Source organism: Anopheles marshallii, chromosome X (genome assembly GCF_943734725.1).
Source record: "Anopheles marshallii chromosome X, idAnoMarsDA_429_01, whole genome shotgun sequence".
Lineage (NCBI taxonomy): Eukaryota > Metazoa > Arthropoda > Insecta > Diptera > Culicidae > Anopheles > Anopheles marshallii.
The window spans coordinates 1326773-1345603 of NC_071325.1; the positions used below are offsets into that span (position 1 = coordinate 1326773).

Below are 18831 nucleotides of genomic sequence, written 5' to 3' on the forward strand. Positions count from 1 at the left end.
TAATCACCCCCAGGCTGCATTGGCACCTTAGTACAACGGACTACCCACACAGCATGGTTGTGTGCTAAGGACAGGCCAGAAACGATCCCAAAAGTCAGAAAAGAATCAGCGTGTAGCGATAGAGAGCGAGAGAGCGCGCATAGAAAAAAAGAGCAAGATAAGGTAATCATGTATGTGTGCAATCGGTAGAAAGCACCTGCAGCAAAACCGCAGCACGTGTACCGTGTTTAAATCAATGCAAAATCCATTGAGCGATACCGTGTAAGGAATCGACGAAAGATTCTTTTCTGCTGACGGGTTTCTGAAAGGTTTAGTGAGCCTTCAAATTACGCTCAGAGGGGAATTGTTTGCTTCTTCAAAGCAGCCACCAGGTTGTTTCGCCGGGGCCGTCATGCTTTTTTTCTTGTAACTGTGTTCGCTATACAGTTGGGAGGACGATGTGTGTGAGTATTGAAAACTACCAAAAACGTTCACTGGATTCTGAAAAAAAAATAGTTGAGTATTTAAAATACAAAAGTACAGCAGCAACACCGTGGGAAATTAACTCCCGTGTGCTTCACACTGTCCAAACAAAGCGTAATCCCTGCGTGAGGATTGGCTCATGTGGTGTAATTAAGACACCGCATCTGGTCCCCCGCACTCGCACGGAGGTAGCGCGCGGTGTCTTGGGAAATTCGGCTGCTCATGGAGCGTACGCGGTTCCCGGTGGCAACTGTCAAACGGTACCAGCCGCGATGGGTAGCTCACACCTACCCGTACCGACCGAAAAACCGGAAGTAGAGCTGCAAACGCAACCAGAGCGGACAGCAAACAACAACAACTGGCACAACCACCACACGGTGTTTATTTGTCTCCCAGCCTACGTTCGGTCTAATGTGTTATGTAAAGGGAATTGGGCTGCCATTTGTAAAACACGGTCCTGGCCGTGGGGAACTTCCCCGCGATCCCATCCCGAGCAATGAAAAACCAAAAGAAAATTTAGCAGAAAATCATGTGTGGATGAGTTTTTTTTTAATTTCTCGAGGAAGTTTTTTTTTCTCATTAGCCACAATTCTATGTTTTTCTTTTTTTTTGTGTTTTGCTGCGTGTGTGTATGTGTGCGAAAAAAAAACCAATTTGAATTGAGGAGTGCAACGAAAAGCCTTCCAATATATCAGCAATCCAAAACAAGTCACATTTGCGGATATTTGTTGCTTCAGATCCGTGATATAAGCTTAAAAAAACAGGAAGCAAACGAACACCAGTCAGCCCCTGTTCGTTATGGTTGTTTATTAAAGTGTTGTACATTTGTTTTTTTTCTGCAGCAGGATGTACAAACCACCCCAACCGAACAGCAATATCGCGATGGTACGCTTTTTTGGGGGCCACCCGGTGGTGTATTTGGTAGCTGTACCGGGTCTTCACACGGCGGGATCGGTCCAAAATCCCATCCGGACTGTATGGGGTAAATACAACCCAAGTCCGTCGGCCGTCTTAATCTCTGTTAGTTTTGCCCGAACACCGCCAAATGTCACGCGGTAAGGAACGCCGCTGCTGCCGCTGTGTCATGTCACGCGACAGCTACACGTACACGGTTCGGTTCGGTCCGTCTGCGAAAGCGTTTCGAGCACGTGAATGCGAAAATGGGGGGAGGGGGGGGGGGGGGGGGGAGGGCGGGGGGTGGTTTAAAAAAAAGATATGCTTTTTACCTTACCTTTTTTTTTCGTTGGTACGATGAAAGGGTAAGTGGTTGATTGGGACTAGCGAGAGGGGCACTTGCCGATGAAGGGGAAATGGAGGGGGAGGGGGAGAAAGAGAGAGCAATTTTAGTCTCCTAGCATCACCCTTATCGAAACATTCTCCCATCCTCTCCCTTCCCCCTCACACCCTTCTCCCCGTTCACTCGCTCCACGTTGGGGGTGACCGGTGCAGTACAGTTTTGATCTATTTTAAACCGTCAAACTGACAGCCAGCAAAAGGAAACCTCTCCCCCCGCACCAACTGGTACCTAGGGAGGAGGGGGATGGTTGGTGGCGGTAGAGGGTAGTTTTTTTTTGCGCGCGGGGATATTTTCTGTTATGCTGTTTTGGAACTGCGGCTTTTGCAGAAAACGTGTGATCATCTGCTACAGCACGTTCTAACTGTTTGCACAATGTCCTGGAAGGAGAGTGTGGGAGTGGTGGGGGGGTGTTGCGTTCAATTTACGAGTACGTGAACGGTGTGCGAAATGATGCTAATTAGGTAGACGGAGCCGTGAGCTACGGGATGGGAATGGGTTTTCAGGGGTTTCTAATGTCAACAATGCGCTCGCTCGCCTGTGTGGCGGTCGAGCGAATGGAGAAGAAACGGAGAGTTTGTCTAGGTCGAGCGAAGTAACGCAAGTCCTACTAGTGCGTGATGTACTAACAACACCCGCCAATATGCGCGCGTTCCGTTTTATTCAGTGCTCGGCCGTTCGTTTATTATCTTTTCTCGTTGTTGCACATTCACCGAAGCTGTTTGTTTCCAAAGTTTCTCAAACCGTTCGACAAAAATTTTCGCCGAGCGAGTGAAGCTACGGGTTTGGTAAAGGTCGGCTCGCTAGACCCACCAGGGCCTGGATGATTTACACAGCCATACCGCACGCGGGATACTGGGGATGAAAGGTTTGTTTTTGCACCGTACGTAACCGTCACATTTTGCTCTTTATTTGCTCCGTACCGTTTCGCAGGCATTATATCTCACGATTACATAAATAAACATGTAGGTGGCGGCGGTGTACATCGGTTACGGGCAGCTCAACTTCAATTCAACGCAACGTGTACACACCACGCGCTCGGGTGCCTGAGCGAGCTCGGGTGTAGTGTCTCATTCTACCAGCGGACGGAGCGAGAACGAGCTAGAAAGAGAAAGAGAGATAGAGAGCGAAGGAGTGCAAGTGAGATAGATAGAGAATATTAAAAAAATCGGTGCGGATATCGGAACCGTTCTTGCTGGATGCAAGAAACCATCTTTACCGCGTGAGCACACGGCCGTTTTGCGAGAGATTCCCGTACGGAGCGGGGGAAAGTTAGTATTTCCGTGCTCTCAACAACGCGCGCAATCCGAAACGGTTATCCCGGTTACGGCTTGGGCACCGAGCGGTGTCCGAGCGGGCGACTGCACCATTTAGCAAGTGTGTCCGGCCCTGCCACCGAAGCGCATCGGAGCGGGGACGCATTCTAGTAACGCTCAGACAGTGACAGGACATCAGCCGGTCAGCGTCACGACAAACAAGTCACGCGTCGAGCGGGCCAACCGTTAACGATAAGGGGTTCGTGTCTACTCGACAAACGCACAGCCAGTGTTGACACCAGCACATACAGCAGCGGTTGGCAGTTGTGTTCCTGTGCGTTAGATAATCCGTCTGCAGACGCAAGGGAAGGTCGCGGACGCGAGCGTCTTCTCCGTCACGGTGGAGCCAACGCCAACGGTCGAACCGGTGGCGATGGCCCCGGAAACGATTCCGGCGACCGGTTCGTCTGACTCGTCCGGGACCACGTCCAGCGGCTCCACGACGCTGCTCAAGCAGGTGCATCGTATGCTAACGCCACCGGCCGACCTGCTCGAATGGAAAGACATGCCGCAGCATCTGCAGTTCAACCCGTACGTGCTCACCGGCTACCGGCCACTGCAGGGTGTGAAGGGTTGTCTGAACAGCCTGTTCTACGTACACAATGAAACCATCAATATTCTCACACACGGTAAGTATTGCTGGTAGTATATTGTCGATACCTTCCTGCTAGAGCTGCTAAAGTGTTACGTGTACGTAGTGTTTTCGCAACCCAACCGTCCACCATCGTTCAACATTCAAATAGTAAATATACGATCAGTCAGCTGTTCAACTATTCAACAATCAACAATCAATCAGTGGCATATCTACTAAGCTAGTTTGTAGTGAACACTACCAGTGTCACAACACACAGGAGCGTTACAAAGTGTAACGCTCTTTTTTTGGAATCCGCCAAAATTTAGGGATCTCACGTACGTGGCACTAGTTGATCGATAAGGGTATTTGTTAACCTCATCAGTTTAGGTGCAATAGGAGAGAGTAGTGTAGTGAGGTTTTTAATACTAGATATATCCTCATAACGCTACCATTCTAGTTTACAATTTATTGCTATTCTTAAGAGTATCAAGTCAAAAGTCTTCCGTGATTGTCAAATGATTAGGACTCATGTATGTTCAAAGACCCATCATAATTTTCATGAGTCTGTGAAGATTTTATTCCTTTAATTCAAAAAAGAACTGCCTGGTCAGTATTGCTTTAGGTATTTAAAGCTTCACAAATCTTCTTAATAGAGATTCAAAACTAGAAAAGAGCAACAGCATAACGCAGTAATACAGAAGACAGTAACAATCTTCGGTCTGTGGCCTTCCGCGGCTCTATCACTGTGACTCATATAGATAAAAAAGAAGCCTTACGGAGCGTTACACTTGAATTATATAAAAAAGACGGGCAGCTTGCTAAGCAGCTTCAAACATTGCAGTTACTGTTGATACGTCCGTTATTCGCACATTCACCTCTACAATCAAACCTAACGTATTGTTCGATCGCCTATGAATCTACTCTATTCTCTTTGTCTATTTCTCTCTCTCTCTCCCCCTTTTTTCATACGCGCACGATGGCGATAATCGCCGTTATCACCAATGATCTGCCGTGTCCAGGCATTCCAATTGTCTACATCCTGGCAACAGTGCCGGCAATGATGCCATGGGAGAAAGATTATCGCTTTCTGTCGTGGTGTCATCTGGTCGGTTCCGTTGCACCGTGGTGCGGCAGCTTCGTCTACCATCTGTTTATGAACCTGGAGAACGGCGAGGGCATCTACTACCGGCTGCTACAGCTCGACATGCTCGGCATATGGATCAGCCAAAGTTTCGGTAAGCCATCGATCGTCCAGCGCGTCCAAGCGTATGCGAGTGGCGAAACAGAAGAGGTAGGGATGTTCTGCCCTGCTCTTCGGTTTGGACGCTGCTCGACGATTGACCTGCAAGCTTCTGCTCGCGTTGGTGTTCACTGCCTCGCTAACGATCATATATTGCCTGCGAGATATTAATGACTTGCTAAACTGAGAGATTCGTGACAAAGACTTTCGGTGTGTTAGACCGCATATCGCAGATTTCTAATGCTCTTAAAGTTTAAATGTCACTATGCATCTCGAATTGTGCTGTACGTTACCTGACGTTACCTTGCGTTGTCACACTTTCATATGCGTATTGGGGTGGCGTTTGGGTAGATCCAGTTATCTCCACGGACAGCAATGATACTAACCTCAATATCAGAGGACGCAGACAGGTATTACCGTACAGCGCCAAAGAGATACATGACATATGGCTCGCTTCCGCAAACGTGGCAGTTGCATTGCGTGATCTACATGCCTTAACGTCAGGGATGTTAAACGTTCGTCTAGCACGGTCTACATCTTGCTTGTCATAGAGCCTATCCACACTGGAGCAGTTAGACGAGTGCGTATGAATCCCTCAAGGGTACCTCGGAACATTGCAAGGACGAGTCCCCATCTAATACGACCGTTGGGTTAAACATCCCTTATCGTTAATGCAAATGGTGATCACGTGCAAAGTTTGCCGGTGCGCCGACACAACGACACATGTGCGTGACAGTTGCGAGTTTCGCAGTCGGAAATACTTATTACCTTCCCTTTTTAACACACACACACCATCACAGGAGCGCTACCGATGGTAACGGCAACGGTATACTGTTTAAATTTCCCATTAAAATGGCTGCTCATCATTTCCTACTCGCTGCTGTGCATTTGGGGCCTCTACAAGGTACGTAATGTCCGGTTCATCTTATCACATCTCTCCAACTGTTTTTCTTTCTTTCTTTCTCTTTCTCTCTCTCTATTTTGTTAATTTGTTTGACTTTGATTGAATCGAACCTTGATGCTCTACCGGTCCGTTTCTTCCTGTTTCGATTTCACAACCTTGCCATTTTTCGCTAAACCTCCGACGTAACGCAGGCAATGACGGCTTCGTCGCCTTGGCAGCGACGGTTATGCTTTCTGCTGCCGTTCAGCATGCGTATCATACTCACGTTGCTGCGAATCTCCAAGCTCGGTGGCGGAAATCCTACCTCACTCACCCACGTCTTTTTGCAGGTAAGTGGCCCCATCTTCAACACCCCTCCCAACACCCTGGCACGTTTGCCAGTCGCTTCCCCGAGAGGGAGGAATCTCCTGTTTTTTCGTTGTTGTTTCTCATCGTCCTGCCCACTCGGCGACGCCACGTGGTGGACGTTGCTCCGGGTCCTGCGAACCGTAAACACAATTAACTCTCGTTCCGGTTGATGTGCAGTGCGAAAATGGATGCATCTGACTGTTCTGTCGCTATTTGCGCGATTTGTTTCGCCTGGCCGGTGTGTGATGCGACTCCGCAAACCCACTAGCTCCATTATTAATGGGCGATCCGACGGGGGGCCTCGGAACCGTTGGTGGGTTTTGAAATGAAATTTATTTTCCATCAATACCGGTCAAACAAGCCACCCGAATGCGGTGAACGCAGTGAAAGGCCATTAAGGGGGTAGTACACTTTGACGGTCTGAAGATAAAATGATTTTAGGAAGTTTTTCAAAAGATAACTTTAAATGTAAGATAAGAATTTTGTCCTACATTGGATAACTCTGTTGACTCTGTAGAAGCCGCAACGCTAAACTTAGCCCAATATCAATATTTTATTCTCCTTTTTTAGTCTATTTCCTGTCATCGTACGTAGAACTTTTTGATTGCATTGAAAAATGAAAAATAGATACCGGTTTAAAATAGAAAAATCAACTCCATTTAAACCGAATGAAGCACTTTTAAGTTGTAATGTCCACCAGCGTTAAGCGCATGGCGTTGGGAGATAATCCATGGTTGAAGTTTGGTGTTCTCCGTCGAAGCGCTGCGGCATGTTTCGTTGCTTTTTGTCTGCAATATTTGGAACTCATGAACTTCAGGGAAAGACAATCTAAATTTTGGTTTTCATTAAAGAACAAAAAAATAAAATATAAATGCGCATAGTGTACCACCCCCTTAATGTTTAACGAGCTGCCTTTTGTTTTTCGTTCCACAAACCAAAACCCCGGGAACTCTAGGTTGGAAAAGAACGCGGATCGCGCACGCGAGAGCGGGTGCAGTGCTGATGGCAAACACGGATGGTGCTAAATAATGTATACTAATGATAGTTTCACCGGTAATGCTGCCTATCGGCGATTGCCTCAATGAGCAGCCGGGCGGAAGGGGAACGCATTGAAAGGCGTTGAAAAGGGGGAAAGGAAAGCGAAAAATATTGTAACGAATGATACTTCCATTTGTCCCCCACCTACTGCCCCTATCCCCCCTCCATCGCTCTCCCTCCACACCCTTTCCTGCATTTTCTATTACCTTCGTTCGTTCGTCTTCCGGATATAGCAGCTCCTAATCAAAGCGAATGACCATTACCAATGGACAATAGAGCAAAAGTTTCCGACGCGCCGGCCAAACGCTGGCCGACCAGTTAGATAGATAGTCCATAAATTACTAACGACCTTAATCGCTCTTTGAAATTGTTACGGGCTGCCATGTGATCAGCGGACCCCGGGCGTGTGCATCGCGGACGTTGCCTACATGCAGGCGTCCTGGGACGTCCCGCGCCGATGGACCAGCCCAAACACCCCTTTTTTTTCTGCCGGAAAGGTGGCCCGCCGGCGCGTGGGTGGTGGGGCTGTAATCGATATGGAGCGCTCGTGTTCGCTTGTGCAACGCAAACCGGTAATCAACCGGCAATCATCCGTTATCATATCCTTGCACCGGACGGCACGGCACGCGCGCGCATTCATCAAGAAATCACGCGTCGCGTGGGCGATTGTTGTTGGGCCTGCCATTATAATGGGAGGTTTTTGTTATTTCATAAGTAGAAAAACCACGGCCGTATGTGTGTGTTTGTAGGAAGCGCGTGAAAGCGGGCTGGGAGCTGTCAGGACGACGGCTGGGTGCATCATTACCGCGTCCATCAGCATTCGTGATTTGATGGTCGCTTTTCGCTGACGCTGTTGTGCAACCGGAATTGCGTTTCCGGTGCATTGTAAATGCATAATTTCATTGTTTCACTTTGCATCATTATCGTGAGTTTTGCCCACCATTTGCTTCTACCGTTTGCTGGCCCCGCTGCGGCGATCCAACACCCAATCGCATGTGTTGGGAGAAAACAGAAGGCACCAGGCAAGCAAATATATATAAATGTCATACCGTTGCAATCCCAACAGGATGCCGTCTCTGCCGTGGGTGGAGTAATTGGAGCGATGCATATCCCCGAGAAATGGTTTCCCGGAAGTGTTGACATCTATTTGAACTCGCATAACATCATGCACGTCCTGGTGGTTGTTGCCGTTTACTCCATGCACCAGGTAAGTCGACACGGTCACGTGGTGCACGATGCACCCGTAGAAACTCATCGTCTCACATGCATTGACTCCATCATCACACGGGCTGTATTTCTATCGCGTGCTGTCTCTTTTTCATCCCTGTCTCTCTGTCTCTCCCTCTCTCTCAGCTTTTAGTGTATAAAGTTTTCTTTTTTCCAGCCACGGAAATTCGATCAATACGCGAGCAATTTAGTTGTACACACGAGATTTTCAAGGTTTCCATGGTAAACGTTACGGTCGATGAGAAATTCTAGGTTACCATGCTGGGCATTAGATTTCTGAGCACCAGGCAGACATTATTCGTTGGGGTTTCTTTGTTATATTACGTATTAGAATGTTTACCCATACCAGAATCGTGGTCAGGACCTTTGTGGTTAGACTTGATCGCAGATGGTTGAGGAATGCCGTATTGCAAACATTCGGGCACGTTTGCCTTCGGCAGCGTCGTTCATCCTTTTGCTAACAAGAAGTCCACCAAGGCAGTATAAATGAACAACTAATAGACCAACACTTAACATTTGTGACATGTACCTGCTGGACCGGACAAAATAGCATTCTCATGACGTTACCAAGCAGACGTAGTGACTATAGCGTAGCTATACTCCCTTGTGCAAAGTGAAAATAGGACTTCAACCCATCTGTACATTGCTTCCATGTTAGACAAGATTCATTTGTAACAGTTAGATAAAGATAAAATTTATAGTCCAAGTACCCAGAGATGCCTCTGAGATCTTGAGTCTCATTAATGTTGAAGAACACTTACTAAGCCGCATTTGACAGGAACGCGTACGAATCTTTGGGATACAACCTTTGTCCAATACCGAACAAACAGTAGCTATCCGCGTTAGTTATCTATAACTCAGTACCCAGACAAGTGATTTTAGGCTACAGATTCTGTCCATTGCTGAAGAACACTTATTAGCCGCGTTCAACAGGAAAATGTGTTTGAAGAATTTTTGACAGGTTTGACAGGTGATCGGTTTTAAAGTGGTCTTAGTGTAGGCCTGAGGAATCGCGGAGATAAAGACTCATGCCATAGACAACCGTCCAAGCTTAGTCAGGCTCCCTTATCGCTAGAACATACAATGATTCTTATGTTTCTTCCACTTCTTTAGGAGGAGTACATAAGACAGATATATACGACGTGTATTGCTAATCTATGTGTTATTTTTATTAAATTGATGCATTTGTTTTTCATCTTCTTTCTTCCACCATCGTGCAGGCTACCATACGGGACATCGAATGGATGCAGCGGGCAGAATGTAACGGGCTCAACTATACCTCATCGTTAAACATAGACTCGATAAACGGGTCACACCTGGAGCTATGACTTGCAACGGCAGGAGTAGCAGCAGCATTATTAGCTCAACCGTGTGCTGCTTGCCATACCGGTGCTGACCGTCGGGTGGGTGGTCCGGTCTGCAACGCTGCCCGCAGCCACCACATATATCCCGGGTCCGTCAATTTGGTGTTTTCGATCCATCAGAACCGTTCGAAACGGTGCGATTTTGTAGCGTGTTGCACTGTGCGCCTTCGATAAACTAATTAGGCCTGTCGTCCAAGAGCAAGAAAGAAGCAAGAAATACTTTGGCACGTTGCCAAGCCGCCTCCAACGTGGTGTAAAAGGCGCCACTGGCTGGCTCCGGTAATGAAATTAATTGTGCAGAACCAATGCCCCCTACAGGCAACACATTCAACATACACACCCACACACCCACATACACAGACACACTCATTCAGGCTTCCTCGATGTGCACACGAATACGTGAAAAGGCATTAAAACAAAAACTTTTAAAAAACATTCTTGCTCGAACCGCATAGAGTACGCTTGCTATTGTTGCCACTGCACTGAAGGCTACTACAAAATGGCCGCGCAAACTGCGCTTCCCGTTTGGTCGCATTGCTCCTGTAAAGAGATAATATCGAAAATATGGGAAGGACCCTTCCATGCTCCACTAGCGGGACTTGTATCCACATGTGTCCCCTTCTCTCCTTCCGACGTCAAAGACACATATAAACAAACACATACATGCCCATACAAACACATACATACGTTTCGATACGCTTGTGATCGAGTGAGGTGCCTGAACGAGAACATTTGCGGAGGACGAAGAAGCAACAACAACAATTAACCCAAGAAAAGATTAAAAAAAAAACAAAAACCAATACTCCATTTGGGGCCGGTGAAACGAGACCTCCCCCTGTTTAATGTGTAAGCGCCATAATCTCCTTTCAAAAGAAAAAACAACATGGCATCGTGCTGATGCTGGATCAGCCCACACAGGTGCTTTGTTATAGGCTACAGGCAGTACTACGCGTTGATGCGTTGGTTCTGGTAGTAGTAGTGCGGCAGCGGATAAACGTCACAGTGAGGTTACTAACGATCGGCTGTCAAACACTTAGCTGTCAAACTAACATACATTTTCTCTCTATCTTTCTCTCTCTTTCTCTCTCTCTCTCTCTCTTTTCTCGCTCTCTCTATCCTCTTCTTTCCATAGATGCACCTATTTGAAAGAGTGTAGTCGTAACGCTCCGTAGTATACAAAATGGCGGCCAGTGCGTGGTGCACACGCTGCCTAGTGATGCACGAGGATAGGAATTCCTAATAGCTACTTATTACCAGTAGATAGATCAAAATTGAGACAATTCATGTTGATTATCCTGTGATGTGTGGGTGTGTGTGTGTGTAGGTGTATACTGCAGCAACATTCACTGAATGCCGTAAGTTTAGAAACATTACGAGCTCTGACTTCAATCAGGATCGTCCTGCCTCGGGGAGCCATATTTGTGAGTTCAACCTCCTTACACATCTCCCCCCATACACACACACACGCTGCATATCCACGGGTCCGGAACTTCGATGGGATCCTTACAGTTTTGCTTTTCACCTGTGTCTGTGCGGAATTTATCGAAGAGTCCTTCCTTCCTCTTTTCCTGACGGACGGATCACCAGCCCCAGATTAGGTGTGCTACTCGCCAAGGTGCAATCCTTCGTTCGTCGTACCTTTTACCGTAGGAAAACTAGCTAAGAAACTGTTACGAAAGGCTGTTTAAGTATTAATTTTCCCATGAATGCTCTAGCGTTAAGAATAGACTTACTATACCTGTGGCAACACACCACCGGGGGTCGGGGTGACGTTGCTGCGTTTAGCAACACTGTATTTAACAAAGAAAAAAAGCAACAACAACTAAACATAGCTAAAGAAGAAAAAGAGAAAGAAGAAGCAAACGAAAAAGCCCCCAACAAACAACACATTATCGGGCTGGGTTTTTTTTTATCTCTCCCTTCGCCCAACACTCTATCTTTCCCGCTGCGAATCGCCATGCTTCTAGGGTTCATTTGGGTGTTTTTTGTTTTGTTTTGTTTGTTTGTTTTTGGGCGTGATCCTCGAAGTTGTTTTTGGGGGAGTCCCGGTATCTGTGATCACTACGTTGGCTATTACATGGCAGTGGCGCATCTTTCCGATATCTGAATCTATATCTATGATGTCACTGTGTCACTGTGTGTGCGTGTGTGTTTGAAAATATTCTTCCAATTAGCAGATTCCACACACGGTCGCAAAGTCCATGACATCCCTGGGTTGCATTTTGTTGGTTGTGTTTGGGGCTGGTGTTTCTTTTTGTTGCTGTTGTTGTTGTGGGCACACCATGATACTGCTCGCCAAACTACAACCAACACACTTTCTGAAACTAAAAAAAAGCTTTATTAGCTATTAGCTGTAGTGCAAAGTGTAGCGAACCTGGCGAACCGGGAGAGTCCTTTCCTATATCCAGCGTGTATCTGATGTGTATCCTTCCACTCGATGTGTAGATTTTTCCCCAAAACGATTTTATTTTCTGAATCTCCACCATCCATCCAGTCCCTCACTAGCCTCTCGTTACAGCCCTCACTAGCAGTGACAAGTGAGACGATCGGAATGAAGTACACATTCTCTTTAGTAAAGGCAAATCCACCATAAAAAATAAAACAAAACACTACTGTGCAATGTGATATTATATTTTTCGCGCTTTAAAGTGTTTAATAGGTTTTTTGGGGGGCTGCAGCAGTAAATTATGGGCGGGTCGGGGCAGTCGATCATCGGAAGAGTGGTAGTGAGGGGCGATTTGACAAAACAGCTACGCATCTGCTTTGCATTGCAAGGAACACAATAATAGAACATTATGTAAACAATGAACCTTTGGGAGGGGGAGGAGGGAATAGTCAGAAAAGAGCAAGTAAACAAGAAATTTCCCACCCAAGCGGATAACATAAGTAACAATGCAGAATATAAAAAAAAAACAAACCAAAAATCAATTAAGCTGTAAAATGAGCTTTCGGCGAAGCCAGAACCCGGTACACCCGTTCTTTCATAGAGAATTTTCCGAAATTAGTAACAAAACAAAGAATAGGCAACAATGTCGCCATCAATGGCAGTGGTTATAGCGTTAGGTACTTACTGCTTCCTACCACAGGCGACAGAAGTTCCCGTTCCTGCGGGGAACTGGCACGCCCTGCACAGCGCTAATCTCCGAATAGTTGAAGTTTATCACCATCTTAAGGTTACCGTACTGTTTTGCTTCCTTCAGCGTTATTTGTAGCGAAACCATGAGAACAAAGAGCTGCAGAGAGCATAAAAAAAATGAACAAGCAGAATAACATATAAATCGTAACTAAAATAATAGAAATTTATACATATGTAAAACTCACACAATTACTTCAAATATTAGAATACACATGCGATGATGCGAACACGCTAGTGACGCAGCGTAAGGCTAGAAAAATAATTGTGCGTTGACCAAACAGGAGAGAAAAACGGGAAACCCCAAAACAAACACACACACATATATATAAACAAAGAAACACGCAAAGACATACTTCATTCAAGTTATTTCTGGAACTTGAAAATCGTACGTTATGTAATCTAATGGACTTGTTTTAGTGAGTTTAGGAAAACAAATATGAAAGAAATTAAAAAAAAAAACAAACTGTAGGAAACCTTCCATTGAAATAAAGCAATAATATATACAAACAACTTTTCTGCGCCACATTCTGTTGGATCGGCTGGCGGCGGTAAAGTTCAGTGCGATAATATTACACGCCTGTGATAAGCCATATAATGATTTCCGCTAGGTTTCTTTATTGTAATCATTTTCACTCTGTGATACGGCAATACTTCATGAAGTACTAGGCGTCTCCTTCTCCTTGTTGGGCACTTATAATTTTAGAATACTTTGGTTTGCTATTTCTTGCTTTTGGTTGATTGCATTCTTCGCGTAACTGATTATTCAACTCTACGAACGGAAGATCCGTCTTAATGAGGTTGAAGATCGCTTCCCCTGTTACTGAACCACCGGGCGTCTCCATGAAATATTTATTTTCTTTGATTGATGAAGATGAGATTAATTAAAAAATACTTATTTGCTCTGATATCATGTTAGCAAACTATATAAAATGAAAACCTATTTATTCATTATGTAGACTGTGCTGTAGTGCTGAATGAGCTGTGTTAGCATAGATTAATCACGTTACCGAAATCTGGTATCTAGTTATCTATTTGGTTTTTTTATTCGCTTTTCTATAAAACCAACACATAATAGTTCAATCTATTGAAATATTGCATACTTCCATAGTTTTACTTATATATTTACTTTTGGTTAATGTATTTCGTATTGATAATTGTGTTTTTTGCTGTGGCGCATTGTGCATTGAAAGGCTTTGTTCCTATTCTATTTTAATAATTCTCTCTTGAACAACTTAGCACATAAATTTGAAAGACAATAACAGGATACATGAATTGACAACAAGTAAAAAAGAATTTAACGAGACTACAATGACGACACATTTGAAAAAAAAAACAGCGAAATGCAATTGCACCTATGTAAAGTATTCAACCCAGCAATCTAAATGTCAAGCAACTTGACATCTTGCGGATCAGCAGAAGAGCGATGTAGGATTTATTTATTTTCTTTGTAAGCACAGAGGAAAGAGAAAAAAAATTCACACACCAGACAGGAGTTGCTCAACAAGCCGGGACCCAAATTTCTCGTAGCGAAGTTTGCAAACATCTGCGTGCACCGTGTGTCCCAGATTTAGCTACGCCATTCATTGTCCACGGTGTGCACTGGACCCAGTTTACACGCAGTAGAACCGGTGATATGGTTTGTGTTGCGTTTTTCCGCTTGCCGATAGCAAGATAAACCCGTCAGATTATAGCGGTACGAAGCTCAACGTTCAGCAAAAAAGAAAACGTGACAAATATTCCGCTACAACGCAAACCGGGACACCCTGCCGATCGCATGTATACCACCTTCGTGTTCAACCCGCCTGTTGCCGGATCGTAAAACAATAAGCATGTTGCTAACACTCGGTACGCACACACTGCTAACTATTTCCGGCCGTTCAGCGCTGCCGGGATTGCTGTTGCGTATCGCTTACCACCGCTCCCTGTACGTTCCCCGCAGCTGGATCGGTCGTGGTACGCGCGGACTGCTTCCAGGGAATGCGCGACGTCTGGGTACACCTCGCTTTTCGTACGACACACAACCATGGTTCGGTCGAGACCAAACCACTGCCAGCGCACTGTTGTCATCCGCCAGTTGCGGTAGCTATCAGCGGCGCTATTCATCCAACCTGAAGAAGAAGCAACCTCGCGTAGTCGCCGTCAAGTCGGTCGAAGGTTCGGAACTGCTGCAGAACGTGCTGCAAAAGAACAAACAACTGCTACAGGAAAAGCGTGACGTGCTAGTGCGGGACATCCGCGAGCGCAAAGAAAAGGTAAAGGAACGCGTCGAGGAGGTAATCGAGCGGGAAAATATTGCCACCGTACCGAACCTGCTGTGTATAGGGCGCATCGTCGCATCGCCCTATCTCGGCTACGTGATCGTACAGGGCGAGTTCCGGCTTGCGATGGGTATGCTGATCGTCGCGGGACTAACCGATCTTGCCGACGGATTGATTGCGCGCCACTGGCCGAGTCAGGCTAGCCGGCTCGGGTCATTTCTCGATCCGATGGCGGACAAGGTGCTGGTCGGATCGCTCGTTATCGCGATGTCTTACATCGATTTGCTCCCAATGTGGCTAACCGCAATGATATTGTTTCGGGATGTGTTTCTTATCGGGGCCGGTTTCGTCATACGCTACATCAGCCTGCCGCAACCGGTAAACTATTATACCTACTTGTTCTCTATTCGTTTCGGTTGCTTATGCTAAGTAAACTTTCCTTTTCGTCGTATTCACATTTCAGCGCACCCTTTCCCGGTACTTTGACGTGACACACGCAACCGCCCAGCTGGCGCCAACCTTCATCAGCAAGCTGAACACTGCCGTGCAGCTGGTAACTGTTGCTGCCACGCTCGGTGCACCAATCTTCAACTACGTCGACCATGTGTATCTTCACGGGCTGTGGTATTTGACCGGGTTTACCACCGTTGCGGCTGCCGCTAGCTACCTCACCAGCAAGGACACGTACAAAATACTACGCAAAAAATCGTAGTCCACGACACGTACACGCAACCACGGTGTGTACCCTGTCCTCAGCTCCTGTCTTCATTTGTTGGAGTTGTCTTTTTTTTCTTCTCGTTGTTGTTTGACTCCCAGAAAAAAAATCCCCCTCCCCCCCAAATTTAGTGCCGTATAAACTACCCACGGTAGACACAGGTTTTGGTCCAAAAACATGTAAATAAATAAAGATAGTTCCTCATTATTAGACAATTTCTATGACTTCTATGATTTCAAAACTCACGAGGATTAAATTGCAATACTTTATATAGTTGTCAAATTTAATTAACGGTACCATGATTAAGCTCCCGAAACGAAAACGAAAACGTTAGAGAACTTTAAACCCATTAGCAAGTACACTGTACAATGTATGATATCTATTTCCATATCTATTTCCTCAACATTTCTAAAACAACCACAACTCAAACCAATTCGCTATAAAATTATCATCTACGTTGCCACAATATACTTCGGTTGGCGGTACATTTCATATGCGAACTCTTCCTGATGTGAAGGATCAAACTCCAAACCGATAAAATCGAGTTCCAGACGAAAGCTACCTTCGTGACCACCGCGCGAACCGACGGAGAAGCCCACATTTGTGATTCGATTGAGTGGTACTGGACCCTGCTGGTCCTGCACTCGGCCCTTTGAAGCGAGAAAAAACTTGGAAAATGGAATTTTTGCCACCTGCCAATGTGGTCCACCGCGCGTGTACAGCACGTAGTGGTAGATATCGTTCCAGAGTATATCGTAGTAACCTTCCGCAGTTAGGTTGATTAGATAGGAGCGTCCATCACCGCGTACCTTCAACACGAGCGTATTATACTGGTTCCAGTCGTAGAATGCGTCCCGTTTAAATGACTTCTAGATGTTGAATAAAAAAGAAAGAAAGAAAACAAATTAAATTAGATGTAAATGTCTCGTGTGCCGATTGGTTCGCAAGCATTCTTACCCTTACGCGTAGACTTTTGATATTAGCGTAACCAGCCCGTTTGATTCGGCCATCTTTAGGCACACGCGATTCTAGGGTGCCATGAAACAATCCGTATCCAGCCGGGCTTAGTTCGAGCGATGCCTGCGAATATCCCTGACCATGGTCCTTGTCCGTCGTTACGACCCAGCGGTCCAGATCGGTTTGCTTTTCAAATCCAAACACCACATCGATCTCACCCGGTCGGAACACTACAAACGGATCGCTTTCCAGCTTCTCTTTCCACTCCTGCTGAAACAAAGCAAACTCCGTGCGCAGCTCCTTCAGCCCGTTAATGATTGATTCCTTCGTCGAAACACGCAGTTCTTTCTCGTAGCCACCTTTGCGATGGCGCTCCCAAAACAATCCGCTTGATAGGACGCCCGGCCGGATGAGGTTCGCCTCTAGCTGACGCACCAGCAGCCGGTTTTCGGTGACCTGCTGCCTTGTGGATGTGGTGGCCTTTTTCGGTAACGCATGGTACTCCCGCTCCCAACATCGACCAAGCGCTACAAACCGATGCCGCAGTGAATACATTCCCAGCATGAGAGTGGGAGTTTTGTTCAAGAGATCTTTGATTATTCGTACTAACTGCTTAACATCATTCCGGAACAACGCCGGCACAATGTTCTACCGAACACCTTATCCGTTTCAACACAGGTGACAACAAAATATTATGGTGCAATTCGACACCGACGAACAAAAACAAACAGCTGTCAAGGCACCATTTTCTACAGGTGCTGCTACACGGTTTGCATGGTTGTGAGGTGGTTGGATTAATTTGATACAGGAATACAGGAATTAAAATTAATCATTCTACTGAGTATGAATCTAAGTCTATTAAAATTTATGCATCTTAGAAGATTCTTGAATTCCATAAGATTTCAGAATTCTCAAATATCTATGAATCCCCAAACATGCCTAGATCAACATACTGAGATTCAGCACATAATTTGAATCAATCTTCTGTGAAGATCCATATGAAACTCTTCTTAAAACTAAAAACAATACAAAAACACATCAATTCACAGAAATTATTGTTGATTTTATTTCCTTTTTCCGATTCATTGTTCACACAATTATACAACGATGACTAGTGCACAAATATGTATGATTAGTACCTTTTTTGTTTTCTTCTCTGGCCTGTTTCCACAAAACAAATACATATCCTTATATCACTACAAATATAAAATATTGTTACCTTTTTCTGTTCTTTTTTGTTGTGTATTATTTTGCTCATGTATACCATGTGTTTTCGTCCGCATTTCAGAGGCTAAATAATCACTATTTATCCCGCACATTGCCCGTTTCCCCGAATGAAGGATACTGTAGGGAAGTATACCTAAGTCTTTAAGAGATCTCATACGCATTCTGATGTACGTGTCTAGTAATAATGATGTAACGAAAACTATTGTTACGAATACGGTTGTGTATGTTTACTAGGAATGGTATGGAATGGTTTGGTTTGTTTTCTTTTTTCAGCTGTACGTACCTAATGTAGCTAAGGTCGATCTACTTGTTCCCTTCATATCTCGTTGATTTGCATCGCAACAGGAATTCATTTATTCGCGTTTACCCTCCTTTTTACTTCTCTAGCTTGTATAACGATGAGACTGAATACTGGTTACATAAATATGTAAAAGAGAAATGTGGAATAAAATACGAAAACCACTCAATACTGAATATCTGCTGCCGAAAGCGAACTAGTAACGGGATAAAACAAATACGTCAAAATTAGAGCACATATTGGCTGGACGGGAAAGTTAGGAAGCAAATATGTAAATGTATCTCATCACCCACCTAATATCTCTCGGTAAGAGCGTTGCTCTTAACGGAATACGTATATGTTTACAAACAAATACTGAACTATTCTAGGTGCTCTTAAGCTATGTAGTCAGTGTATCAGAGTGTTCTTTGTACGAATCATATTTAGTTCTTGGGTTGTACTTTTCTAAATAGCATACGAAGGATGCGAGACTA

General features: G+C 45.3%; 3 protein-coding genes across 3 annotated transcripts; 2 read left to right on the forward strand and 1 right to left on the reverse strand.

Annotated features, from left to right (window-relative positions):
- Window positions 1-3445: 3445 nt before the first annotated feature.
- Window positions 3446-9731, forward strand: LOC128707335 (progestin and adipoQ receptor family member 4). Its single transcript, XM_053802290.1, has 6 exons — window positions 3446-3701; window positions 4666-4881; window positions 5687-5790; window positions 5982-6119; window positions 8243-8383; window positions 9624-9731. Exons 1-6 carry the CDS (start codon window positions 3446-3448, stop codon window positions 9729-9731), a joined length of 963 nt encoding a protein of 320 aa, XP_053658265.1.
- A 5001-nt stretch (window positions 9732-14732) lies between these two features.
- Window positions 14733-15873, forward strand: LOC128707896 (probable cardiolipin synthase (CMP-forming)). The gene is made up of 2 exons (XM_053802856.1): window positions 14733-15539; window positions 15625-15873. The coding sequence occupies exons 1-2, from the start codon at window positions 14733-14735 to the stop codon at window positions 15871-15873; spliced, it is 1056 nt and encodes a 351-aa protein (XP_053658831.1).
- A 455-nt stretch (window positions 15874-16328) lies between these two features.
- On the reverse strand, window positions 16329-17532 carry LOC128709441 (complex I intermediate-associated protein 30, mitochondrial). Its single transcript, XM_053804441.1, has 2 exons — window positions 16834-17532; window positions 16329-16745 (listed from the first exon to the last, which is right to left on the reverse strand). Exons 1-2 carry the CDS (start codon window positions 17395-17397, stop codon window positions 16329-16331), a joined length of 981 nt encoding a protein of 326 aa, XP_053660416.1. The 5' UTR covers window positions 17398-17532.
- Window positions 17533-18831: the final 1299 nt, after the last annotated feature.

Coding starts and splice junctions, on each gene's coding strand:
- LOC128709441 (XM_053804441.1), bottom strand. CDS start 17,397: ATGCTGGGAATGTATTCACTGCGGCATCGGTTTGTAGCGCTTGGTCGA. Junction 16,746..16,833: donor TCAAAAGTCTACGCGTAAGG/GTAAGAATGCTT, acceptor TTCAACATCTAG/AAGTCATTTAAACGGGACGC.
- LOC128707896 (XM_053802856.1), top strand. CDS start 14,733: ATGTTGCTAACACTCGGTACGCACACACTGCTAACTATTTCCGGCCGT. Junction 15,540..15,624: donor ACATCAGCCTGCCGCAACCG/GTAAACTATTAT, acceptor TTCACATTTCAG/CGCACCCTTTCCCGGTACTT.
- LOC128707335 (XM_053802290.1), top strand. CDS start 3,446: ATGGCCCCGGAAACGATTCCGGCGACCGGTTCGTCTGACTCGTCCGGG. Junction 3,702..4,665: donor CATCAATATTCTCACACACG/GTAAGTATTGCT, acceptor TGCCGTGTCCAG/GCATTCCAATTGTCTACATC. Junction 8,384..9,623: donor CCGTTTACTCCATGCACCAG/GTAAGTCGACAC, acceptor ACCATCGTGCAG/GCTACCATACGGGACATCGA.